Source organism: Orycteropus afer, unplaced genomic scaffold, assembly GCF_000298275.1.
Source record: "Orycteropus afer afer isolate SDZICR_OR568_19922 unplaced genomic scaffold, OryAfe1.0 scaffold00171, whole genome shotgun sequence".
Taxonomy (NCBI): Eukaryota; Metazoa; Chordata; class Mammalia; order Tubulidentata; family Orycteropodidae; genus Orycteropus; species Orycteropus afer.
Genome location: NW_006921758.1, coordinates 4,715,933 through 4,741,819, shown reverse-complemented (window position 1 = coordinate 4,741,819; position 25,887 = coordinate 4,715,933). Strand labels below are relative to the sequence as shown.

Here is a 25,887-nt window from a genome sequence, read left to right as displayed (position 1 = left end):
GGGGTGACCTTAACAAACAGGAGTTTATTCTTACAATTTGGAGGCTTTAAGTCCAAGTTCAAAGTGCCAGGCTCTAGGGGCTGGGTGAAAGCCCCTCAGCCTTGGGGTCCAGCTCTGCCTCCTGCTTCCAGCCCACTGAAGCTATAGGCATCTCTTCACTCAGGCAGCTACTAGCTGCTGAGGCTAACAAGCCCAAGGTCGACAGATAAAAAGGCACAGTCCCGATGTTACCAAACCACACAGCAGGCCATTAATTTAAGTCCATTGTAAGTCCCAAGGTCAGCAGAGCATGGTAGGCTGCTGAGCAATGACACGGCTACATGCAGGGTCTAAGCGTGCTATAAGCTGGAGACTATCCCCAGGGCTTCTCCTTATATACAGGAAGCAGACCACATCCCAAAGGCAGCTACCCAGCTGCTTGTGGTAGATCCTACCATGGACTTGATTGCCAGTCTCACATGGAGAAAAACTACTACCAGCTGCACACATGGAGAAAAACTATCACCAGCTGCACAGCCACTCAACCAGGCCCAGCCAAGTTGACATACAAACATAACCACCACAAAGGGGTAACTTGGCATAGTAGAAGTGTAGCTATTCATATATCATCCTGAAGCATTGAGAGTATCTCTACTTTTGAAAGAGCCAGAAGAATGACCACAGGTTTCTCCAAGCTCATCACAAGTTTTTTCCTTTTTTTTTTTTTTTTGTATAATATATAAGGCAAGGAAATTCAGACAGGCACTGCAATGAAAGCAGATTGGAATGAAACACAAAGGGGAACATTTATGTTAATTGGCAGAGTACTTAGTGGCAAAGTGAGATTTATTTTGTCATTTCTTTGTAAATTAGGTAAAAATACTAGAATATTATTGGTAAATCATCTTGCTTCAGCTTTTACCCACTATTTTAAAATACAATCTCATTTTCTTTCTAATACAGGAATTTCAGAAACAACTCACTAACGCTAAAAGAATAATGATAATAGGGAATGGTGGTATTGCACTTGAGTTAGTGTAAGTATGTATTTTTAAATATTATTTACAAATACTGTGATTCTTGTGATTATTTGCAGACTAGAAAACATATTGATAGCCTGAAAATGAGAGAAATATAATTGTTTTTCATATAGTTTCAAAGAGAATCCATAGTTGCAGAAATTTTCCTTTTAGTGAATTTGTTAGGCGTGTGGTGACTGGCCAGATTTGCCCACTCCTGTTTTATAAGCATGTACTGTTTTAAAATAAAGATGGGCATGTGTATAGAGATTTGCAGTCGTAGCCCCCACCACTTCTTACTACTTACAACCATCCTGCTTCACTCATACATGGCCCATGAAAATATTAGTATTTGTGACTCTTATTTTAGGATATGTAATATTCCCAGCTTTTAGTTTTGGGAAGTTAGGGAAAAATGAGCACATTAGTTAATATGAAATATTTTCATCTGAATATGGTGTTTCAAATTTAAAAAAAAACCTGATCTGCAAAGTATTGATTCACTTATCTTTGTTATCTTGCATTATTCATTGGAATTAATTGTTGTGGAATAGTCTGGGTATTTTTCAATCCAAAAACTGGGTCAAGCCACAGAGAACAAATTCATATAAAAATAAGGAGTACGTTCAAGTTCCATCTTTGCTAACTTTCTTCCATCCCAACTCTCAGACTGTCTTTGCCGCTCTCTTTTAGGAGATGGTCATTCCCAGTAGAAGCCTGTAAGAGTTCTTAAATTGCCTGAGTACTAGGTGTAGCAATTCATCACTACTGCGATTATGAAGTCTGTGATACTGTACTGAGAAATATAGAGAGAAAATTGGAGAGTCAGAACTGAACTGTGGGCCAAGAGCAGGGTGGTGCAGATTTAGCTTCAAAGCCTTGTACATTCGTGACAGATTTTCTCCATCAACTCTTAACATGTAACTTACTATTATCACTTGTTTATACTGAAAAGCCTTCTTATGTTAAAAATATTCAAACTCACATATTTAATCTTACTTATTTTCTTTAGTTGGTGACAGTTTAATAAAAACATGATTATTTTCTATTCAGTCATCTCTTCATTGATAATTTAAGAAAGGTCCCATTGAGTGCTATTCTCTTGTATTCTCACAATGAAAAATGACATCCAGACTCTCTAGTCTTCAATAGTTTCTGAGGGTATAGTTTTCTTTAATATACTTTTATTTCTGCTCTCTCTCTTCTTTCCAGGTGTAGGGTTAGCCTTTCTTTTTCAAACAAAGATTTTCATAATTTCACAAAACTGTAACATATCACTGTTGTCTGTGCATGTTGTAGAGAACACAATATAAATTAGGGTGAGATGATTAGAGGACATTTTGTGAGGCAGAACAAGTACAAGAGTTACTTGTAGTGTTTACTTATAACTGGTTTATCAGTCAGTCATCAATATTTTAAACTATCCTGATGTTTAATATTACTTTAAAATGTGAGAAATGGTAGTATAGAGGAATTCTTCAGTTATGAAAATTAAGGGAAGCATTTTGTGATCATGCTGCATATCGAATATAAAATTTATTACCAAATGTGCACATACAGGTAGTCTCTGATTTAGGATGGACAAGGTTCTGTTCCAGTGATGTAAGTTGGTTCTGATGTAAGTCAAATATATGTATGTAGGAGCTTTAGTGGCGTAGTGCCTAAGGCATTTGACTGCTAACCAAAAGTTTGGCAGTTCAACCCACCAGCCACTCCTCGGAAGGAAGATTGGGCAATCTACTTCCATAGAGATACCACCTTGGAAACGCAAAGAGGGGTCACTATGAGTTGAATCGACTTGACGGCAGTGAGTTTGGTTTTTGGGGGGTGTGTGTGTGTGTGTGTGTGTGTGTGTGTGTGTTAGATGCTGCTGCGTTGTCCCCAACTCATAGTGACCTTGTGCACAACAGAACAAAACATGGCCCACTCCTGTGCCATCCTCAGGATCCCTGCTATACTTGAGCCATTGTTGTAGCCACTGTGTCACTCCATCTCTTAGAGGGCCTTCCACTTTTTCGCTGACCCTCCACTTTACCAAGCATGATAACCCTTCTCCAGAGAATGGTCCCTTCTGACAACACAACCAAAGTAAGTGAAATGAAGTCTGGCCATTCTCACTTCAAGGAGCATTCCAGCCGCACTTCTTCCAGGACAGATTTGTTAGTTCTTTCAGCAGTCCATGGTACTCTCAGTATTCTTCACCAACACCACAACTCAAAAGCATCAAGTCGTCTTCAGTCTTCCTTATTCATTGTCCAGCTCTCACATGCACAAGGCCATTGAAAATACTGTGGCTTAGCTAGCCACACCTTAGTTTTCAAGCAGGTATCTTTGCTCTTCAGCACTTGAAAGAGGTCTTTTGCAGCAGATTTGCCCAGTGCAATACATCTTCTGATGTCTTGACTGCTGCTTTTTTTGGTGTTGAATGTAGAACCAAGTAATATGAAGTCTTTGACAACTTCAGTCTTTCTCCATTTATCTTTATGCTGCTTATTGGTCCAGTTGAGAGGATTTTTGTTTTCTTTATATTGAGATGTAATCCAGACTGTAGACTGTAATCTTCAGTCTTCATCAGTAAGTCCTTCAAGTCATCCTCACTCTCAGCAAGTTGTGTTGTCTGCGTATTGCAGGCTGTTAATGAGTCTTCCTCTAATCCTGATGCCATGTTCTTCTTCATATAGTCCAGCTTCTCGGATTATTTGCTCAGCATACATTGATTAAGTATGGTGAAAGGATACAACCCTGACACACTCCTTTCTTGATTTTAAACCATGCAGTATCCCCTTGTTCTGTCCGAGTGACAACCTCCTGGCCTTTGTAATTGTACTCATGAGGTTGCTCGTGAGTACAAATAAGTGTTTTGGAATTCCCATATATATTTTAGTTTTCATTATTATTGCTTTTTATTATAAGTATCTTTATAAATCTGATCTATGAACATCTGAGAATGTTAACATCAGCAAGTAGCACTCTGTAACACTGTATATAAGATGTAAAGAAAAAGATGGTCGTAAGTGTGGTTTGCAATAATCTGACTATGTCCTCAGTCAGGGACTATTTGTGTTTTACTTTCTGCTGATCTGCAGTGATACATGATCTGAGCGGCAAAACACCGCACGTTCTCCAAATACTCTGAGATCTAGTGGCTGTAAATGTTCTTTCTTGCCATAGAAGAGCAGTAAACTAAGAGCTGACTGGATGAAGCATCTGCTGAAAAGCACAAATATCAGATTATCAGCAGTCAGTCAGATCTACTAAACTTTCTTTTTTCTATCTGCTTATTGATGAGCCTTGAGAAGTGATTTAACCTGTGTTATATTGGTCTGTGAAATAAAGATGGCAATATTTTGTGCCATAAATAAACATTAAAATGAAGACATTAATGTACTGTTTTAAGTTAAAAATAAAAACCTGTTGTAGTTAGGATGACCAAATGTCCTATTTGTCCAGGATAGTCCCAATTTACACCAAAACAGTTATCAGTAGCAGCTAATATCCCAAGTTGTATGAAAAATTATGTGACCACACTAATTTAATGCACTTCAGGGGGATTCTGTGAGATAATTATTGTTAAGAAAGCCATGTTCGAACCTAGAAATAAAACAGCAGGTGCCCAGGAGGTCTGGCTCATGAACAATAATGAAAGATGGCTTATATAGATACTGTGACTGTTTCTTGCTTTCTCCAAGATCCTTGATCTGTCTGTGAACTAGCATTTTCTTTGGCTAGTTGGTTTGAAATGAAAGGAATTGTGGGGTAATGATTCCTTTATAACAAACTTAAGATTTTAACTTACAACACTCATTCTCTCCTTTTCCATCCTCTCCAGATCGAGGTGTTTTGAGTATATAAAACATTTGTTGCCAAATTAGTCACCAAAACCAAAACCAAACTCACTGCTGTCAAGTCGGTTCTGACTCATTGTGACCCCTCCTTGGGTTTCCAAGGCAATATCTCTACGGAAGTAGACTGCCCAGTCTTCCTTCCAAGGAGTGGCTAGTGGGTTTGAACTGCCAGCCTTCTGGTTAGCAGTCAAATGCGTTAGGCACTACACCACCAGAGATCCAAATTAGTCAACTATTGATTATATTGTAACCAGATAAACAAAATACTGCTTACTGCTGGGGACGTAGAGAGACATTGATGTAACTGTGTTGTAGAAATTGAACACTTTGAAACATTCATTGTAATGAAATTTTATTTTCTTCACTTTTGCCTCAGGAGATTGTTATTTGTAGATGCAAATATTTCTACTCAGACTGTTAAAACTACTGCAAGTAATTTTAATATACCTTTTAGGTATGAAATTGAAGGCTGTGAAGTGATTTGGGCCATCAAAGATAAAGCTATTGGGAATACTTTCTTCGATGCAGGCGCAGCTGAATTCTTGACTTCAAAGCTCATTACTGAAAAAACAGAAGCTAAAGTTGCACATAAAAGAACCAGATATACAACTGAAGGTAAAGATGATTTCTAATTTTATTAATTCACAGATGTAGTTTTTTTAAAAAACTATAGAAAAAGACCATAAGAAAACTTAGCAAAGTATTATTATAGGAGATAGAAATGTGGATAGTTATTTATTTCTATATCCTCACATCAATTTTTTATATTTTCTAGAGCATATATATAGTTTTTATTCAAAATACATATAAGTAAAACTGGAAACTTAATGTGACTTAAAATAAACCAGGCCATCTACGTATTTGCAAGTAGATACTACAGGTAGGCGACACTTAAGGTACTTTTATGAAAAACATGAGTTTAAAAACTAAAACAAGCATCAGCGTCTCATAGGCACCACAGTTTCAACAAGATTTTTGTACAGTTTGGGGAGGTTGCTCAAAGTTGACAAAATTTTTAAAATGTAACAGGCTACTTTATTTCCCTTAACATTAACCACTGCATGTAGATGTTGAGTGTATATTTTCATACCCAAAGTATTACTCATTGTATAGCTCACCATCATAAAATATTACAATGAGTAAAATGACTAATGTAGATAACTTTAGTGATCCCATATGAGAATCATTACTTTACCCTAAAAGCATCAGAACACAGGTATAATTCTCTGCATGGCAATTTTTGTTATCATTGAATTTTTAATTTTATCTCAGGAAGGAAAAAGGAATCAAAAACCAAAGCTCAGGCTAATAATGTAGGCAGTGCCTTGGGACCTGATTGGCATGAAGGCTTGAATCTTAAAGGAACAAAAGAGGTATGTTGTTAAACTGTGATAAAGGCTGGTTAAAAATACAGTCAGTGAATTGTTAGGTCACTTTATTTAAAATCTATAACACTAAGAAAGAATTTCAAAGCCATTTGGCCCAGTTATCCACCAAAAGGAGTAGAATATCAAATTCATCTAAAACTGACTCACAGACTTCTTTTTAACTCCCCGTGTGTAGAGATCTCCATACCCAGATTCCAGGTAAGACTACCTGTGTTATTTTCTCAATGGTCACTTCAGATGCATATGGTAAAAATGCAATATTTAACAGTTGGTAAACCCTGGGTGGTATAAACAGTTAACACTCTCAGCTGCTAACCAAAAGGTTGAAAGTTCAAGCTCACCACAGGCACCTCATAAGAAAAGCCTAGTGATCTACTTTTAAAATCTCAGCCATTGAAACCCTGTGGAGCATAGTTCTATTCTGACATACATCAGGGCATCATGATTTGGAATCAGCTCAACAGTAACTGAAAAAAGATGGTCTAAATCAAAGACATCCTTGATATTCTAAGAGACTATACTGAAGATGTTCTTAATATTCTAAGATAACTTGCTTTTATTCATGTTGTTTACTAGATAATTTTTAATAGCTGTTAAAAGGCTAGGATTTAAATATTTTAAGGGTGCATGCCAGCAGCCTGTCATTACTGTGTGTGGTGTCTTCAAAGGTTTTCCGTCTTTCAGGTAGGTGGCAAGGGGCTGGCTTCATCAGTTATCAATTTTTTGCCATGCAAATTATACAAAATTATTTCCTTCTGCCCCTTCAGACCCTAAGATTGATAGTATTTTTAATCTGAAAGCTTCAACAGTTTATTGGTACTTCACTAAGGTCAATATTGGCTCTGACCTCAACAGGTTTTCATAATCTGTAACAGTTGTAATGTAAGTATACACACACACACTGACATAATTATCAGTGTGGCTTAGAATAAAAACTATGGTCTTGGTTCCACCTACAATGACTCTACTAAATTTCTTAATTATTAAATGAATATTAATTTACTCTCTTTATGCAAAGAAACTGAGAGGCTGTCTTTTGTACACCCACTCCTCACTTATCGATACCGTTAAGTTCCAAAGACCAGATTGTTACATGAAAATCAGCATTATGTGAAAATGGAAGATGACCACATCAGATCATAAAATGGAGGATCAATGCATCATTTCATAAGTGCCAAACCACTGAGAATCATAGCTTACCGGGTTGACACATAACCTTAACCATCACAGCCAGTGTTACTCTAGCCTCACACCTTGGCGTTAGTTACTGCCAGATATATGTTGTTAATGCACAAAATAGTTGGATAGTAGATTTTTTTACTGTTGTTGTAAATGTGAAATGTAGAGAGTTGATAAGTGAAAGGTAAGTGTATTACAGTGAAACCTGTGAGAGTGGAACTTGACAAGGCTGCCTTGCTTTTCCAGGTTTCACAATGTTTCTGCCTTTGACAGTGTGCACTCTTACCTTTTTTCTATCACTGTATAGAGTGAAATATATTTGAATTTTCCTTCTCTGATAAGTTTCTGCCTTACACAGGTTCTAGTTTTCACAGATTTTACTGTATAAAATTACTTTCTGTATACATAATTTTCTGCAACCAAAAAAACCAAACCAAACTCACTGCTGTTGAGTTGAACTTGATTCATAGCAACCCCTCCTTGGGTTTCCAAGGCGGTATCACTACGGAAATAGATTGCCCAACCTTTCTTCCGAGGAGCAGCTGGTGGGTTTGAACCGCTAGACTTCTAGTTAGCAGTCAAATGCCTTAGGCACTATGCTACCAGAGCTAAATTTCTTACTCATCATCTGTACAACCCAAGTCACTCACTCTGAGAGACTGGTAACCAGGATTTCTTTAATTTAGTTTTCTCGTAAGATTCACATTGAAACCAAGTGTGAAGTAAAGAAAATCTACCTTCAGGAAGAATTTACAATTTTGAAAAAAGAGTCCTTGACTTTTCCAAGAGACCATCATAGTAAGTTGGTTAAAACAGCTGATAAAGGTAAGTAATAGAATAAGAAAAATATACAACCACTTGTTTAAAAGGAAGATTTAATCTTGCTATATTATTATATTTACAAATTTTAAGTTTCATATAAAATTTAAATAAGAGAAAAAAACATAAGTTAATAACATTTCATTTCACTACATATTATTTAAGTTTTCTGATAAATTAATTTGCATAGTGCTTTACATGTTGTATAGGGCTTAGGGTATTTTGACCATCATAATGGAGTCAGCCAGTATCTTACAGATTGTAAAAAAGCGAAACAAAAAAAGTTTAAAACCTGAAGCAATTAGAGGTGAAATGACTTCCCCAAAATCAAACAGATTAAAAATCTATAAATTTAGGATTAAGACAAAGATCTCCTAACTCCTGTTCTACACCCCTATGAGAACTAGTCATTTGAAGAAATACACCCATCCAAATGTGTATTTGACACATTCCATTGTTTTGAAGCCTTTGATTTTTTTCCACAGGAAAGGGAGTGTTAAAATTTGATAATGAATAGTGAGAAAAAAACAAACTGAAAAATGAATAGCCTAAGTTGGACTAAACTCTCAGTGAAGTATAACCATAAAGATTTTTAAAGAAATAATTCAGAAAGTGATTAATGATTTAAAGTACTTTGTTAGTGTTTATGTCTAAATTTGAAGGAATAACATGTAGAATGCCATAGTTTTATAATTGTAACAAAAAGGAAATAATGTTTTCTACATTAAAAAATTGTTTTCTGTGTTTCTGGAAAATTTCTAACACTTAATAAGTAAGAAGAATGAATGAGTATAAAATGTTTTAGCAAATGTACTTTGTAAAAATTATTAAGTAGAATTGTTTTAAAGGCATTTCTTGTTTGCCTTGTTTGTTTCTGATCATTAATAGTTTCTATTAATGCTTGGAACATGGTGGTGATTACATTTACAAATTTTTTTTTTTTTTTTTTAAAGAGAGGTGGCCAGTGTATGTGGAATTGACCAATGAAAAGATATATGGCTGTGATTTCATTGTTAGTGCTACAGGAGTAACACCAAATATAGAACCTTTTGTCCATGACAACAATGTAAGGAAAACTTTTTATTCAGATATAGATACTTTTAAGTTTTAATTCTTTATGAAGATCTTTACTTCTTAAACATGAATAATTACTGTGTTAGTACAAAACTGTAAGATGGTTGAAAATAATATGGTTATATTCATGTCTTGATTTACATTTAAGATTCTTAGACAGTTAATATCCCAACATAAGCACCATCATTAATGAGATATAATGCACTATTCATTTATCTAAAGGTTGATAAGAGACAATGACACCTCCTATAAATCCTTTAATCTTTCAGAGAACTCATCTTCTATTATTTGCTTTCCAGCATTTGAATTTTATAAAAAACACAAAGGAATAATCTTGTAATTATGGGTGAAGTAATCAAAGAGTTATTAGGTATTTTTGATGTTGCAATTCTAAGAATTACATGAGTCTATCTTCCTAGGAGTTTGATTTGCTGGAAATTCAGCTTACATATCTAAAGTCTGTAGCTAATTTGTCTTTCTCATTAAATGTCAAGACACTCAAGTGTGAACATTTGATTTGTTCTTTTACTTTAGAATGAAAAGGACATATTTCATTTTTCTTACTGCTTATTTATGAGGAACACTGTTTAGTTTAATCTAGGAGAAGACGGTGGCCTGAAAGTGGATGATCATATGCACACATCACTTCCTGATGTCTATGCTGCAGGTGACATCTGCACTGCATCATGGCAACTGAGCCCAGTCTGGCAGCAGGTAAGCCAGCCTATGTGAGCACATGTTTTTGTCAGAGATCCTAGCTGAAAATAAAGCAAGTGCTACCAGCACAATCCAACTTTCTGGTTTTCTGTGCCACTTTAAGTGGAAAGCTATCGCAGAATTGGTTTTTGACATGAAAAATAATTTTTAAGAATTTTTCACTTGTTGGTAAGTTATTATATAATAGTACATAGACTAGGCCATCTTTTAATTTAAAAAGAATTATGAGCTGTTACTTTTTCATTCTCAGTTGCTAGCACTGTCCAGTATAACTTTCTGTGATGACAGAAATACTCTATAAATCTTTGTTGGTCACTATGGTAGCCATTAGCCAGGCAGAGTGTGTCTATTGACACAACACTTGAAATGTGGCTAATGTGAGTGGGGAAATGAATTTTTAATTTTACTTTTAATTAATTTAAACTTAAATAGCTACATGTGGCTAGTGGCTACCATACTGGATAAAATAGATTAAATAACAAAATTGACCATCAGGATTATAAACAATATAAATAAAGCATTCTGTTCCTTGTCAACCTATTTTCTTCCTGTGAAAATTATTACTTAAAGATGTTCCTATAGTGAAAGCCTTCCTCAGCCTCCTCTAAAATGGATTTAGCCTTCCTCCTGCTCTCACAGTGTTACCTACCTCCTTCTAATACCAAAAAAACAAATTCACTGCCGTCCAGTCAGATCCGACTCATAGCAACCCCTCCTTGGGTTTCCAAGGCAGTATCACTACAAAAGTAGATTGCCTAATCATCTTAACCTCCTTCTAATGGTGGAGCAGAAATACCTGAAGAAGATTATCCAGATAATATTCTTTAAATGAGCAGGGTAGATACACAAGTAGAGGTTACAGATAAAAGAACCAGGTAACACTTCACTTTGTTAAGACAACCTCCTCAGATTAATGATGACTTTGGTGTGAAGTACTGGAAGAGCTGAATGTATTTGAGTTATAGGCAGCTATACTGTTCTGTATATTTTACATATAGCAGAGACAACATTAATAACGAGTGCCTTAAACCTATTTAACTTTTTCTAAAATGCTTCAAAGTAGCTTGCTTCTAATCTTTTCACAATCTTCAGTATGTCCTTTCTATGGCATAATTACCATAAATTCTCAACTTGGAGTTAGTACCCATGGAATTCTTTAATTTAACATTTTAATTCCCTCTCCCATGATAAATTATAATGTATGTTATTATCTGATATAGGAAAATACCCAAAAATAAGCATAGGTCTTCTCTATTAATTGTCAGAAGCAATAAGGAGACTAATTAATATGTTTTACACATAGTTCAAGATGGAAACTCAAGGAATTTTAAGGTTAGAATACATTAGGTAATAGTATAAAAACCCACTGCCACCAAGGGACTTGAACAGACAAGACACTTCACTAAAGAAGATACACTGGCAGCCGACAAATACATGAGGAAATGTTCATGATCAGTAGCCATTCCAAAAAGAAATGCAAATCAAAACAACAATGATATGTCATCTCACCACAGCAATAATAACAAAGTTCAACAAGACAGAAAATAACAAATGCTGGAGAGGATGTAGGAACTCTGGTGGCATAATGCCTAAGGCATCTGACTGCTAATGAGAATGCTGGCCATTCAAACCCACTCCTCGGAAGGAAAACTGGGCAATCTACTTTAGTAGAGATACCACCTCAGAAATTCATGGGGTCACTATGAATCAGAAGTGACTTGATGGCAGTAAGTTTGTTTGTTTCTTTCTTTTTTTGGCAAGGATGTGTGTGGACAGACTGGCACTTTCATACACTGCTGGTGGGACTGCAAAATGGTGCAACCATTATGGAAAATAGTATGGCATTTCTTTAAAAAACTGAAAACAGAAATACCATTTGATCCAGCAATTCCATTACTAGGAATATATCCTAAAGAGGTGAGAGACAGGACACAGACATATGCACACCCATGTTCATCGCAGCACAATTCACTATAGCAAAGAGATGGAAACAACCTAAATGTCCATCAACAGATGAATGTACAAACTATGGTACATTCACACAATGGAATACTGTGCAACATTAAAGAATAATAAATAGTACATGAATCATCTCACAACATGGATGAATTTGGAGGACATTATACTGAGTGTAAGTCAATTGCAGAAGGACAAATATTGTCTGAGCCTATTATCATAAAAAGTCAGGGAAAGGTTTACTTAGGAAAGGAAAGTCACTTTGTTGGTTACCAGGGATGAGAGGGGAAAGGAGGGAAAATTTTGGACTAGTTGGGGGTCACATGTTGCTTTACATGAGGGGAGGGATGGTATGGAAAGAGTCTGTGACCAGCATGATGACATTGGGGAAAAGGAGGACACTGAAAGGTGCACTTAAGATACAAACAGGAGAGGCAAATACTAGTATATACACAATACTGCAATACCAGTAACACAAAACACCAGGCTACAGACAGGTGAGAAGATCCGGTATGGTTAGGCGAACAGGAATATACCCTAGACCAAGGCTAGATTTGGCTGAAAATAATCTTACATATGCACTTGTGCTACAAAATTAGCCACATACATTACACATCAGAGTAACTTCTCAGAGACAAACACACACCTTTAGAGAGAGAATCACCAGGACTGCCAACTTGGGACCATAGTCTTGGGGGACATCATGTTCAATTGGCACAACATAGTACATAAAAATCTTGTTCTATGAACTACGTTGTAAGTAGTGACTGGGGTCTTAAAAGCTTTCAAGCGGCCATTTAAGATGCAACTATTGGTCTCTTGGGAGTTCTGGTGGCATAGTCCCTAAGGTATTTGACTGCTAACCAGAAGGCTGGCAGTTCACACCCACCAGCCACTCCTCGGAAGGAAAGTAGGGCAATCTACTTCCATAGGGATACTGCTGCAGAAACCCAAGGAGGGGTCGCTATGAGTCAGATCCAACTCAATAGCAGTGAGTTTGGTGTTTTGTTATTGGTCTCCTCATCTGAATCAAAGAAGAGTGAAGAAAATGAGATGAGAGGCATCTGGAAACAATTAGTGCAAGGATAAGATGGACCACGAGGACCTCAGCCTTCATGACCCCAAGACCAGAAGAACTAGATGATGCCCGGCTACCAAGAACAACTGCTTGGAAAGGGATCAAAACTAGAGACCCTGGATAGAAAAGAAAAATGTGAAACAAAATTCAAAAACACAAAAATGGCCAGAGTACTGGTCAGACAGAGTCTGGTAGAACCCCTGAAACTATGGCCCTGGGCTACCCTTCAGGCCTTAAGATGGGCTCACCCCCATGGATTGGCTCTCAGCCCAACAGTAGAAAGACCTGCATGCAGAACATCTACCCCAAGGCAATGCAACCCTTAGAGCAACCAGCCATGTGACACTAGAGAGGTACCATTCACATAGGGGGAAAGCTGGACAGACAGGAATGCGGTTCAGAAGGGCACAGGGAGGGGAAGAGAGTTTGTCATGGTCAAGGATGGTAACTGGGGCATAAAATCAAATGTGCATGAACTGTTGAATGTAAAACGTTTGCTTTGTAAATCCGTACCCAAATCACAATAAAATTTAACAACAACAAAAAAAAAAATTGCCATCACTTCAATTCCAACTCACAGCAACCCTACAGGACAGAGTAGAACATCCCCCTAGGGTTTCCAAGGCTTTGGTTTCCATCTTTATGGAAGCAGATTCCCTCATCTTTCTCCTGTGGGACAGCTGGTGGGTTTGAACCACTGACCTGGTTAGCAGCCAGATGCCTTACCCACTGCACCACTAGCGTGCCTATTTAATTCTGCTAGCAGCTAAAGAGTAAGTGGCATTACATTTATCTTTCAGGTGAGGAAAAGTGAGGTGCAGAAAAGTTAAATTACTTAACCCAAATGCTCTTAGGCAAAATATAGAAGACTTGATATTCAAATTTAGTGGAATTCCTAAAGTCAGAATTCTTTCTATTACACCAGGGAATCCCAAAACTTTATAAAAATGCAATAGAAGAGCAATTAATAGTCTTGTAGAAACAAATTTAAATGACTTCTCATAATCAGTTGCTGAAATCTCATGTCTTGGGGCTGGACACCAGCTTTCTAGTGTCTAAAGATAAGGGTCACTAGAAATAGAATAAATTTTTCAGTGATAGTTTGCCATCTTTATTAATGCTGAAAATAAACTTCCTGGGGACAGGTGAATCACACTATATTCTCATCTGATGTATCCTGAAATATTCTAGTAATATTTAAGTAAAAATTATATTGATGTAGATCATTGATGAGTGCCATCCTTTAATTTTAGCAGCAGTAATTCTGATAGAATTAACAAATGCCAAAATCAGTTTGGTTGGTTTGGATTGGTGCATACCTCTGCAGTAAAGATGAATGGCTAGATTCAGTTGAACTGAAGTACTGTCAGACCTTGAACTCCTTTAAAAAAACTCACAAGGTTAAGGTGTTAATGTTTTTCAAATAGTGATAATGAGAAATGATGACATTTTTTACTGATTTCAGATGAGGCTGTGGACCCAGGCAAGACAAATGGGGTGGTATGCAGCAAAGTGCATGGCTGCAGATAGTTTAGAAGACTCTATTGACATGGATTTCAGCTTTGAACTTTTTGCTCATGTAACAAAATTTTTTAACTATAAGGTAAGATAAGCAAATTAATGCCTTTTTTCTGCTTATTAGTCTTGTAACCAAATATGATTATCTAACTTTCTCACCAGAATAAAAATGTAAGTGGCTTTAGTGAATGTTGTTAGGTGTTGTCGAGTCGGTTCCAACTCATAGCAACCCATACAACAGAACAAAACACTGCCCAGTCCTGCACCATCCTCACAGTCACTGCTATATTTAAGCCCATTGTTGCAGCCACTGTGTTAATCCATTTCATTGAAGGTTGTCTTCTTTTTTGTGGACTCTACCTTACCAAGCCTCAGTTAATAGTATTATCAAAAATGAAATATTTTCTCATTTCTTTCAAGTCAGTACGCAGTATTATTGTTGGTCTTATTTCCCAATCTTCTGATAATCACACTGTACTATTTTTCATTAAGGGGGAAAATCTCTCCAGATGGGTTCCATTTTGGGTCATTTCTGAGTTTTATTTGAGCTTCATCCTTTCTTTTTGAGGGGAACTAACAGCTATCACACACAGGAATGAATCAGGGGCTTTCATATACATATTATCCTATTTAATTCTCTTTATATTATTCTAAGGCAGGTTTATTTTTCTTGATTTGAAAATGAGGAGACAAACATACACACAGAAGGCTGAGGGAGGTTAAGTATTTTATGCATGAAAGCTCTAAGTCTGTTTCTTATTAAAATCTTTAAACCATGACTGTAGGCTAATGTGTGTGATCTTATATCCTATTTATCTACTATATCTTTTCAATATTCATATAGATTCTGTGGTAGTATCATGTGTAAAATATATTCACCAGAAATTTCTAATGCTTCTATAAATCTAGTATCTTCAGACCCTCCACAGTGACATTTTTAGCTATAATATTTTATAGATTTTTTTTTTTGTGATTATAGCATAACAAAATATCTTTGTATTATGTTTCCTTTTGGGTATTCACTACAGTATCTTTTCTTATCTTTATATTTAGGTTGTACTATTAGGAAAATACAATGCACAGGGCTTAGGTTCAGATCATGAATTAATGCTGAGATGTACCAAAGGGCAAGAATACATCAAAGTCGTCATGCAGAATGGACGAATGATGGGAGCTGTCTTAATTGGTGAAACTGATTTGGAAGAAACCTTTGAAAACCTAATTCTAAATCAAATGAATCTTTCATCATATGGAGAAGATCTGCTAGATCCAAATATTGATATAGAAGATTATTTTGACTGAAAAGGCATTTCCAGAACTAAGACAAAGAAATCTCAAGCCAATAAACTGAGTGACTTTATTGATTTAGTGATGAACACACTGAAGTTAAAAATTCAGAAATGATAGTCATTTTAGTGGACAGATATGGGGGAAAAAACATGTTCTAAGGACAAAATCAACTCAGATATTGATAGGTATGTTTCTCTAACATAAAATCGACTACTTAAAATTGCTTAAGAAATCTTAAATTACTCATTTCTGTGTTTAAACTTAGACATATTCATTTGTGATTTAGATTTGGAACAAATTCACCTAGGTGCTTATGTGCTTAGCCAAAACATGCTCTAGTAGACAACTAGAGTCATTCTCTGATGCAGATTGTGAGATGGCAAAATAGGTCTGTGGTTTTAATAAACTTACAGTTGTATTCTACTCAAAGAGTAGTTGTAGCAATACCTTATTTGCTAATATCATTGTATTAGTAACCTTATTCCTTTATTGTTTGGATTCTACAGCTGGTTTTATAAGCTGATATTGTCCACATTTTTTCAGCTTAAAAATATCACTCACTCTTAGTAATGAAACATGTAACATTTTCAGTGTAATAATACTACCAAGATTACTGTGTCAAGGCAAGAGTATAAGATAGTTATGTGAACTTACAACTATTTTATACTTAACAGATTTTAAATAACAAATTTATTTTTCCCCTTGTTACATACTGTAAAATTATACCAGTAATTCACAATCTCAAATTCTCAAAAAATAAACAGTTGTTCAATAGCTCAGAGACAAACCCTGAAAATATAGGTCTACCATATATATAAAATACTAATGAAACTGTCCTAAAACTTAAGGTTTTGGTTATCCACAAAAAAAAATAATGTATGCATGCATAAACTGTTCTTTTCTTGGAAAATTTAGTAACAGTGATCTCAGACATCATCAAATTTTCTTTTCTTAGCTCCTGTATTCTTAGATTGCTGAAGCATGTTTACAGACTTCTTGTAGAAGTTACCTGATTTTTTTTCTTGCTTCTTGCTGTCCCCTTGTTCAGAATGACAAGTTTGAGATGATTCAACCTACAAAACAACAAACCAAGTACCCTGGTAAAACTTCAACTAGTTCATTTTCTTGAGATTAATAATGTCAAAATATTAATTTCATATCACTTAGCTCCTTAATGGTCTATTTCTGTACATTCACATTTCTACTCAAATAAGAGCCTTATTCACCTTTTGAATAGAATGGGTTATGGTGTCAGACAAAAACCCCTAAAGAATATCTGAAGTGTCCTTAGACACAATGAATGATGAGTGGCACGACTTTGCAGGTTTGACAGTATATGGTTTTAACAGTGGTTTTCATCCTCTGGAGCCACACAGACAGACTTCTCAACCAATTCTGTTCATAACCAATATGACGGGGACAGGGTGCATCATAAGATTAGACATTAAAACGCAGTCCTCACATTCAAAAAGATTTTGAAACCCCTCTTCTATCTTAAAAGGTCTGAGCTCTTCCACTTAATATCTCTGTAAGCAAACAAAAGTTATTTCCCTCCCCACACAGTAAAATCTAAGAAAAAAACTGACTTATCTCATATTCCACTGGATCTGGGAAAGTACTAGTTAAAAGGAAACCTATAGGCATTAATGTACTTCAGAAAAATTAATATAGAAATTTGCAATTAATAACCAGTCAGTTACCCCGAAACAGCTTTGTGTAGGTTTCTTTACTTGCATGGTAATAACATGCGCCTCATTGTTCAGAAGATTGGCTTTTGGTCCTATTTTCAAATATGAAATGGTAGCATAAGCTGTAAAACTGTAGTCTTCTCTGCAGATGATAAAAATCAACAATCAGAAAGGTTCTGAAGTCATAGACTACAAAAAACAACTGAAATTTATAAAAGAAATAACAATTTTAAGTAACAACATTGATGAAATAAGAATAAAGCATACTGTCAAAACTCACTGCCATGAAGTCAGAGCTTACTCATAGTGACCCCTCCTTGGGTTTCTGAGGCAGTAGCTCTCTGGAGGTAGATTGCCCAATCTTACTTCCAAGGAGTGGCTGGTGGGTTTGAACCACCTGCCTTCTGGTTAGCAGTCAAATGCCTTAGCCACTGCTCCACCAGAGCTCCCAAAACATACTGTAAGAATATGAAAATGGCTTCACAGAAAATATTTTCATTTAGTGTTTTTATGATTTGTAAGTGATCAAATAAAGTTTCAATTTGCTATTAGGTAAATTTTCTATAGCATTTAAAAGTTCACATGTGGCAACTGGAAATCCATTTATTCTGTTGCAATTTTAAAAAATCCTATCATCAGAAGTGAAGAAGAGTGCAAAAAATAAAAAAAACAAGGGCAATTTGGAAGCAATCAGCCCTAGGACACAATGGCCCTCGAGACCAGAAAAACTAGATGGTGCCCAGCTACCAATACCAACCACTCAGGATCAAATCTGGAGATCCTGGATAGAGTGGGAGAAAAAACGTGGAACAAAATTCAGAAACTCAATAATGACCAGAATTACTGGTCAGATGGAATCTGGTGAGAGCCCCAGTACTATGGCCTTGGGATACACTCTGGGCCTGGAATAAAACTCACTCTCAGGGGCTGGCTCTCAGCCCAACAGTAAACAAGATATGTACACAGACCACTCAACTCAGAGTAACGTACCCACATACTCTATGGAGATCATCCCTTGGAGCAATCGACCATGGGACACCAGAGGGGCAACATTCGCATGGAGGAAATGCAGGACACACAGGAGTGCATAACTATGAGGGGCACAGGGGGAGGGGGAGTTATTGGGCAGGCAGGAGAGGAATCTGGGTTAGGGTTAGGGATGATAAATGGGGAGTGAAACTAAATGTACATGTAATGTTGAATGTAAAACAAACTGCTCTGTAAATTTGCACCTGAAGCAGCATAATAAAAAAAAAAAAAAAGAAGTAGTGATCATTACAGACAACACAAAGGATAAGAAATGGCTGGTATATACTTAAGATACTGCTGTAGAAGAAAGTGTGCAATAATTTTCTCCAGGTCTTCACGAGGAAGTATGGGAGGAGTGACACCTGCTGCTCTCAATTTTGCTGCACCCTTTCCCATCCAAGAATCAATCAGTTTCAATGGAGTCAACTTTTCATTCAGCTCCTCTGCCTGTTTCAGGATCTTGATTAGATCTCTGCAGTACTCTGTTACATTCTTTCTTTCAAATGCTATTATGAAAAAGACATGATACAGGTAATTAAAATTTAAAAGAGGGCAAGGAGATACTATGCTAGTGGTTAAACTGGTTTAAAACTAGTAATCATTGTATGAGCCACCCTCAACACTGATTTGCCAATGTGTTATGAATTAAGACTAGGCTATTCCTCAAATGGGGAGCTCTGGTAGCATAATGCCTAAGGCACTTGACTGCTAACCAGAAGCCTGGCAGTTCAAATTTATGTATCAGACCCTTGTTAATTGGTCAGCATGAAACATTCTAATAAACTCATAAATAAGTTTCTCTAGCTACAAAGTTAAAACTAGTGAACTCCACCCACCAAGATATTAGAACTCAGTGTTAAGAACTAGATAGTCCTGCTCTTCAAACACACGCACATAGGATAAAAAAAAAAAAAAAAATTATAATATAGTGCCAAAACATTGCTAAGTTAGTATCTTATAAACTGTCATCATCTGGATCAAGAATGATTCATTATAAACTATTTTGCAATAAATTTCTCTCCCCTGTCAGTGGCTGTACTAGAATTATCCTATTCTTAACATTTCTAGTAAGAATTTTAAAAATTTTTCTTAATTTCTTAAAAATTCCATATGCCCTCAGTATAGCAATATGAAATATGTACATATATGACTTTTCCCTTTATTCACCTTTTTTTCAAAACTCTGTGGTGTCTTATAAATCTGGAATAGTCTACTTAAAACCAAACAAAACAGAACAAGTTTGCCATCATGGTGATTCTAAGTGACACCTCCTTGGGTTTCCAGGGCAGAATCACTATGGAAGTAGATGCCCAGTCTTCCTTGCAAGGTGGGCTGGTGGGTTTGAACTGCCAGTCTTCTGGTTAGAAGTCAAGTGCCTTAGGCACTATGCCACTTTGTTTAATCTTTTAAAACCATCTTTAAGACTCAAAAAAAAAAAAAAAAAACTCACTGCCATCGAGTCAGATCCGACTCATAGCGACCCCTCCTTGGGTTTCTGAGGCAATATCACTATGGAAGTAGATTGCCCAATCTTCCTTCCTAGGAGTGGCTGGTGGGTTTGAACCATCAGACTTCTGGTTAGTAGTCAAATGCCTTAGGCACTACGCCACCAGAGCTCCCTCTTTTAAGTCTAGATATTCTTGTCTCATGTAGTCCTGTCTTCGCTATATATATCCCATAAAGATTTTAAAAACTCATCTCACCGATGTCTTTACAGCAGTTATCACACATTTTGTTACATGCATCTGAGTTCCACACTTCATCAAAATGTTGAGCTATCAATACACGACGACATCTGAAAACACATTTAGAGATACAAATTATTAAAGCATCTAAGTTTTAAGAGGGAGCTCTCGTAGTGTAGTGCCTAAGGCACTTGACTGCTAACCAGAAGGCTGGAGGTTCAAACCCACCAGCCACTCCTCGGAAGGAAGATGGGGCAATCTACTTCCATAGTGATACTGCCTTGGAAACCCAAGGAGGGGTCGCTATGAGTCGAGTCCAACTCAATGGCACATAACAACAACAACAAGTTTTAAGAATCCTTATTTCAAAATACAGGCTTCTATATTTTAGTTCCATATTGTTGCCACCACAAACTTAGTGGCTTAAAATGTATTTTTACAGTTCAGTTATTTAGAAGTCTGACACAGGTCTCACTGGGTTAAAATGAAGGTGTTGGCAGGACTGCATTTCCTCTGGAGACTATAGGTAAGAAATCTGTTTCATTGTCCTTTTCTGACTTCTAGAGGCTCCCTGCAATATTCCTTGCCTCTGGACACTCTTTCTCCATCTTCAAAGCCAGCAAAGGCAGGCTGAATCCTCCTCACACTGAGTAACTCCCACCTTCTCTTCTGCTTCCCTCTTCCACTTTTAAGGACCCTTGTGATTACACTGGATCCACCTAGATGACCTAAGATAATCTCCCTACTTTAAGGTCAATCAATTAGCAACCTTAACTGCATATGCGACCTTAACTCCTTTTTGCCATATAATGTAACATACCCACAGAGTCCTGCAATTTAGATGTGGACATCTCTGGAAGGGCCATTATTCTGCCTACCACATGTAATGTAAAATGCTTTTTTCCCATAGGCCCTTGATAAACATAGCTTAAGAAGTCATATACTTTAAATATATCCATTAATTCAGGGCACAAAGTTATAAAAACTTCTTAGCCATAACCAAATACCTTGAGGGAACAAGTCACTAGGCCTGGGGACTCAGGACCATAGTCTTAGGGGACATCAAGGTCAACTGGCACAACACAGGCTAAAACATGTTCTATATCCTACTTTGGTGAGTAGCAACTGAGATCTTAAAAGCTTGTGAGCAGCCTCTAAGGTGCAACTATTGGTCTTTCCCTATCAAGAACAAAGAAGAGTAAAGAAAGTCAAAGACGTGTAGAAACAATTAGTCCAAAAGACTAACGGACCATATGAACCTCAGCCTCCACAATCCTGAGACCAGAACTAGATGGTGTCTGGCTACCAATGCTGACCACTCTACAAAGGATCACATTAGAAGGTCCTGGATTGAGTAGAAGAAAAACATGGAGACAAAATAGTAAAAAAGACCAGGCTTGGTCAGGTAGAGACCTGTGCAACCCCTGAGACTAGGACCCTTGGTCACCCCTCAAGTCTGGAACTGAACTCACCGCCATGACTCAATTTTCAGCCAAATAATAGGTCTATAAGGTTAACAGTAACAGAGAGGTAGGCACTGCTTAGAAGAATCAAAAGGGCAGCAACCAAGGACAGAGCTCAGAAGGCACGGAGAGAAAGGAAGAATGGAAACAGGGAAACACAGGGAGGAAGTGTGACAAGTGATATTATATTGTGAAGACTGAATAACATGTAACAAAATGTATATGTACTGTTGAATGGAAAACCGAATTGCTCTGTAAACCCAAATCATAATAAAAAGTTTAAAAAGAAAAGTTACCTGACTTTCATTTTGAGATTCAACATTTTACAACTATCAGACAATCAGAAAGCAGTTTTGTGTATTCTCTGTATCAATATCTTAGTCTGAAACCAAAAAAAACTTCATGGGGCCTTCTGGACAAAATACTTGTTTTCCCATTTCTTTAACTGGTTTATTGTAGCATCTATAGGAAAAGAAATGCCCTAATCCTGTCCAGTTAATTATCATGCCAACATTTTCTGAGCCTGCCTTATGTGATGAGCAATAGCGTAGTACAAAGGTGACAATGTCCAAAAGCCATCAGCAATCTTTTTTTTTATAGTTAAAGCCAATCTAAACAGATTTAAGAGCTCTGGTAGCCCTGGGGTTAAGGTGTTGGGATGCTAACCAAAAAGTCAGTGGTTCAAATCTACCAGCCACTCCAAAGAAGGAGGAGAAAGATGAGGCAGTCTGCTTCTGTAACCCCCTATGGGGGCTGCTATGAGTTGGCATCAATCCAGTGGCAGTGGCTTGGCCTAAATAGATTTAAGTTCATTTTTAAAGGAGAAACTTGGCTCTGAGCCTTCAGCTTCCATCAGCTGGTAGCACAGCATGTGTTAATGAACTCAACTCTCAAAATGCCTATATTCTTATAGACCTGTTCAAAATTATTAAATTGCAGAGCTATACACAAGTTTGAACTTTCTCATTCTGTATGAAAACCTTCAATAAAAACAACAGTTTTAAAGGATTATCTCAAAGATAGGTAGATATATCTTTTCTTAGATTACAGCTTCATGTGCTGATCTCTTTTCTTAGATCAAGGCTTCATGTACTGGATCCACCCTTCAGGCATCTATCTTCTTTTACAGGTTTACGTTATACCCATCCATCTACTACTCACTTTAGTAAGTACTCAAAGTAATGTCACACTCTTTCATATTTGTGATTGTCTTTGACAAAAGTTATAAAAAAGAATGTGGCTTACTTGCTTATGTTCTGACAGTATGACACCATCTCATAAAGCTTCTGTTGTCCCACATTTTCCATCACCACCATTGAACTTACTCTGAATATATCACCAAAGCCATAATATAAAATACAGTCGGCTTTCATGTCATCTCGACCTGTAGTTTGAGAAATTTTGAGATTGAATAATTTTAAAATTTCAAAACATGGAAAAATAACATGTAAAATTAGCTGGTAATACTCTAGTCTATATATACTACATCTAGAAATTTTAGACACAGATGTGAGTTAATCTGTAACAGGTGCCCTTGAATTAAAAAAATTAAAGACTAGAGAGTTTTAGCAACAATCAGCTTTATTAAGTGAAAAAAAAAAAAAAAAATGGAGGGGGATAAAGAAAAAAAAAAAAAAAAGGTCTATAAGTAATCCAGTTATTTGTTACAGATTTTAAACCGCTAATTGGAAATTCAGGAGGCAGGGATGGACATCAAGTTTTCTGCCCAATCATTAAGAAGAAACAATTCATAACACTCCAGTAGAACATGAGTAAAATCCATCCATAAGTAAGTATAAAATTGCTCAAAAGTCTTTATTATTTGTTCCAATATAACTAACCAATAAAGATTAAAAATTTAAAAGTCTTAAAACATCATTCATAGTTTATTTTCTGGAAAAACTTTTTTTAAGAAAGTACTTCTGGATTGCAGTGCTACATACCTGCACGTCCACTCTCTTGGTAATAATTCTCCATAGACTTGCTGATTGAATGATGTATAACAAACCTCACATCTGGTTTATCAATTCCCATACCAAATGCAACTGTTGCCACTACGACCTGAAATGTATGTAACATTTTACCTGTTAATTACGTTCAAATATTTTTAAAGGTAAATTAGGCTTCTATTTAAGATATATACTTAACCTGAATTTCATTGGCTGACCATTTTCTGTGAACCTTTGTCTTATCTTCAGGCTCCATATTGGCATGGTAAGCACCTGCATGAATTCCCAAATTCTGTAAACTAACAGTAACTTGTTCAGAGTCTTTCTGAGAGAAACAGTATATGATTCCTGTAACAAAATATGGCCAGTTGTTAGTCAAAGGCAGTACAATCCTGGAAGTTAATTTTCAACATACACACTCAAGATACTAATACAATACATAGGGGGACAAAAGAATTATAAAATAATCCAAGGCCCTGGGCATATATTGATTTTTTGGTGTAATTCAAGATTTGATCACTAGCTTGCTTTAAAGTAAGCCTTCAGCAACCAGTTTTGATTCCCATTACCTCTTTTCACTCTCCAGCTTTATCTGCCACTACGCAGTATTTTTCAAATTGCTGTCACACAGCTCCATAAGAGTAAACAAGTGTGCTGTGGAAAAAGAGTTTCATGTGCAAATGAGTTTGGGAACACTGCATTAAAACAGAATTAAACAGGTTTCTCTTTTCACACAGGATTGGTCAGAACTTAGGTGTTGATACCCTGTGAATCTCTAGGAAGGAAAAACAACTGCAGCCTTTCTCAAACTTATTTGACCCTAGAACTCCTTTTAGCCAGGACACTCATTAGTATCTATAGCTAAAAAGCTATAGAACAGTTTTGAAATACCACTTTACACAAACTCTGCTTCAGTAACACTTGTCTAGTCATTAATCCTGGGAACAAATTAAACATATAGTCTCAACTCCATCTATGCTTAACCTATCCAATATGTACTATTTATTTATTTATCCTTTATTAAAGGGACTATGTTTCTTATCCCTTTAGAACTTCAGTGCCTAATCCTCTTTCACACACTAAATACTTTCTAAATATAATTCACATTACATCATTAGGTCCATTCTTTAAAGCAATTGTGTAAACAAGCAAAAATAAATCAGAAAATTCTATGATTCTTAGACTCTGTAGCATAAGCAAATATCACCCAATTCTAAGATCATCAAACGGAATAATTTTACAACAACATTTTCAAGGATCTTCTGCCATACCTTAATATTTTTGGTGTCAGTTTATGTCAGTGTACTATGAGTTACTGCTTTGTGAAAGTTATCTCTACGACTTTGATTTTGTTTGTTTTCTGTATTACCTGATTGTCCTTTGTATCGCCCATTAATAAGCTTCACAATATCCTCAATAAAATCATCAGTGTTTGACGGCTTCTGCCGAACCTAAAAAAAATAAGCGAACTTATTAAAAAGTAAATTAATGAGTACCATCCAAGTAGCCATTTGTTTACAACTCTCCAGGTGCTATTCCATCCTGAGCATGGTCACTTTTTTCTATTTCCTCTTCACTAGCCTCATACAACAGCCTTGCCACCTCCTACACTTTCCTTATTTTTTAATTTACCAGAGATGAGGTGACAGAGAATCAGTGACTAACTTGTAAAACTGGAGACTTTTCTTTTTCTTTGATAAAAACCATAACACAAATACCTATTCAATGACAACACAGAAATTTATTACACCTACTCTTAAAAGGAATAGAAAAGAAAAAAGATCTTTTAGTTTGTTTAGCTTTCAAATTTGTACCAAATAAAATTTAAAAAGGCAGTATCAGCAAATCTTTGATGTCACATAAATATTTCTACTATTTAGTAATTTCAATAGAGATATCGTTAAAGTCCTTAGTATCATTCCATCTTTCCATTCTTGTACAAGAAGCACTGTATGTAAATTTAACAAGTATGTGACTTGCTCATATTTTTTATGAAAGAAAGTATGCACCCAAGCAGGGAAATGTCTTCTCCTTAGCAAAGGACGAGGCAGCACAACACTTACATGAGTAACACACTGATTAATGAATCTGCTTATAATCACCTTCTGATTTTAAAAATATTTTTACATAGTTAACTGTTTCTTGTGTAAAATAAACAAAATAAAAAGGCTAACAACTCTGCTGAAACCCTCACAAAACTAATAAATTGAT

The 25,887-nt window shown here is 36.2% G+C and overlaps 2 protein-coding genes across 2 annotated transcripts in view; one reads left to right on the top strand and one right to left on the bottom strand.

The window, feature by feature from the left end:
- The window catches only part of PYROXD1 (pyridine nucleotide-disulphide oxidoreductase domain 1), a 37,993-nt gene extending 22,119 nt beyond the window's left edge, over positions 1 to 15,874 (top strand). Inside the window, exons 5-12 of the mRNA XM_007946785.2 lie at positions 943 to 1,016; positions 5,298 to 5,458; positions 6,116 to 6,216; positions 8,097 to 8,235; positions 9,183 to 9,295; positions 9,895 to 10,017; positions 14,520 to 14,657; positions 15,626 to 15,874. Of these exons, the coding sequence (XP_007944976.1) occupies positions 943 to 1,016; positions 5,298 to 5,458; positions 6,116 to 6,216; positions 8,097 to 8,235; positions 9,183 to 9,295; positions 9,895 to 10,017; positions 14,520 to 14,657; positions 15,626 to 15,874 (1,098 nt within the window). The remainder of the gene's footprint in view (positions 1 to 942; positions 1,017 to 5,297; positions 5,459 to 6,115; positions 6,217 to 8,096; positions 8,236 to 9,182; positions 9,296 to 9,894; positions 10,018 to 14,519; positions 14,658 to 15,625) is intronic.
- Positions 15,875 to 16,788: 914 nt separating this feature from the next.
- Positions 16,789 to 25,887, bottom strand: part of RECQL (RecQ like helicase) — a 33,106-nt gene continuing 24,007 nt past the window's right edge. The window contains exons 7-14 of the mRNA XM_007946799.1: positions 25,046 to 25,127; positions 23,876 to 24,024; positions 23,671 to 23,788; positions 22,973 to 23,111; positions 20,283 to 20,374; positions 18,866 to 19,085; positions 17,563 to 17,692; positions 16,789 to 16,935 (exon numbers count right to left, since the gene is read on the bottom strand). Of these exons, the coding sequence (XP_007944990.1) occupies positions 16,789 to 16,935; positions 17,563 to 17,692; positions 18,866 to 19,085; positions 20,283 to 20,374; positions 22,973 to 23,111; positions 23,671 to 23,788; positions 23,876 to 24,024; positions 25,046 to 25,127 (1,077 nt within the window). The remainder of the gene's footprint in view (positions 16,936 to 17,562; positions 17,693 to 18,865; positions 19,086 to 20,282; positions 20,375 to 22,972; positions 23,112 to 23,670; positions 23,789 to 23,875; positions 24,025 to 25,045; positions 25,128 to 25,887) is intronic.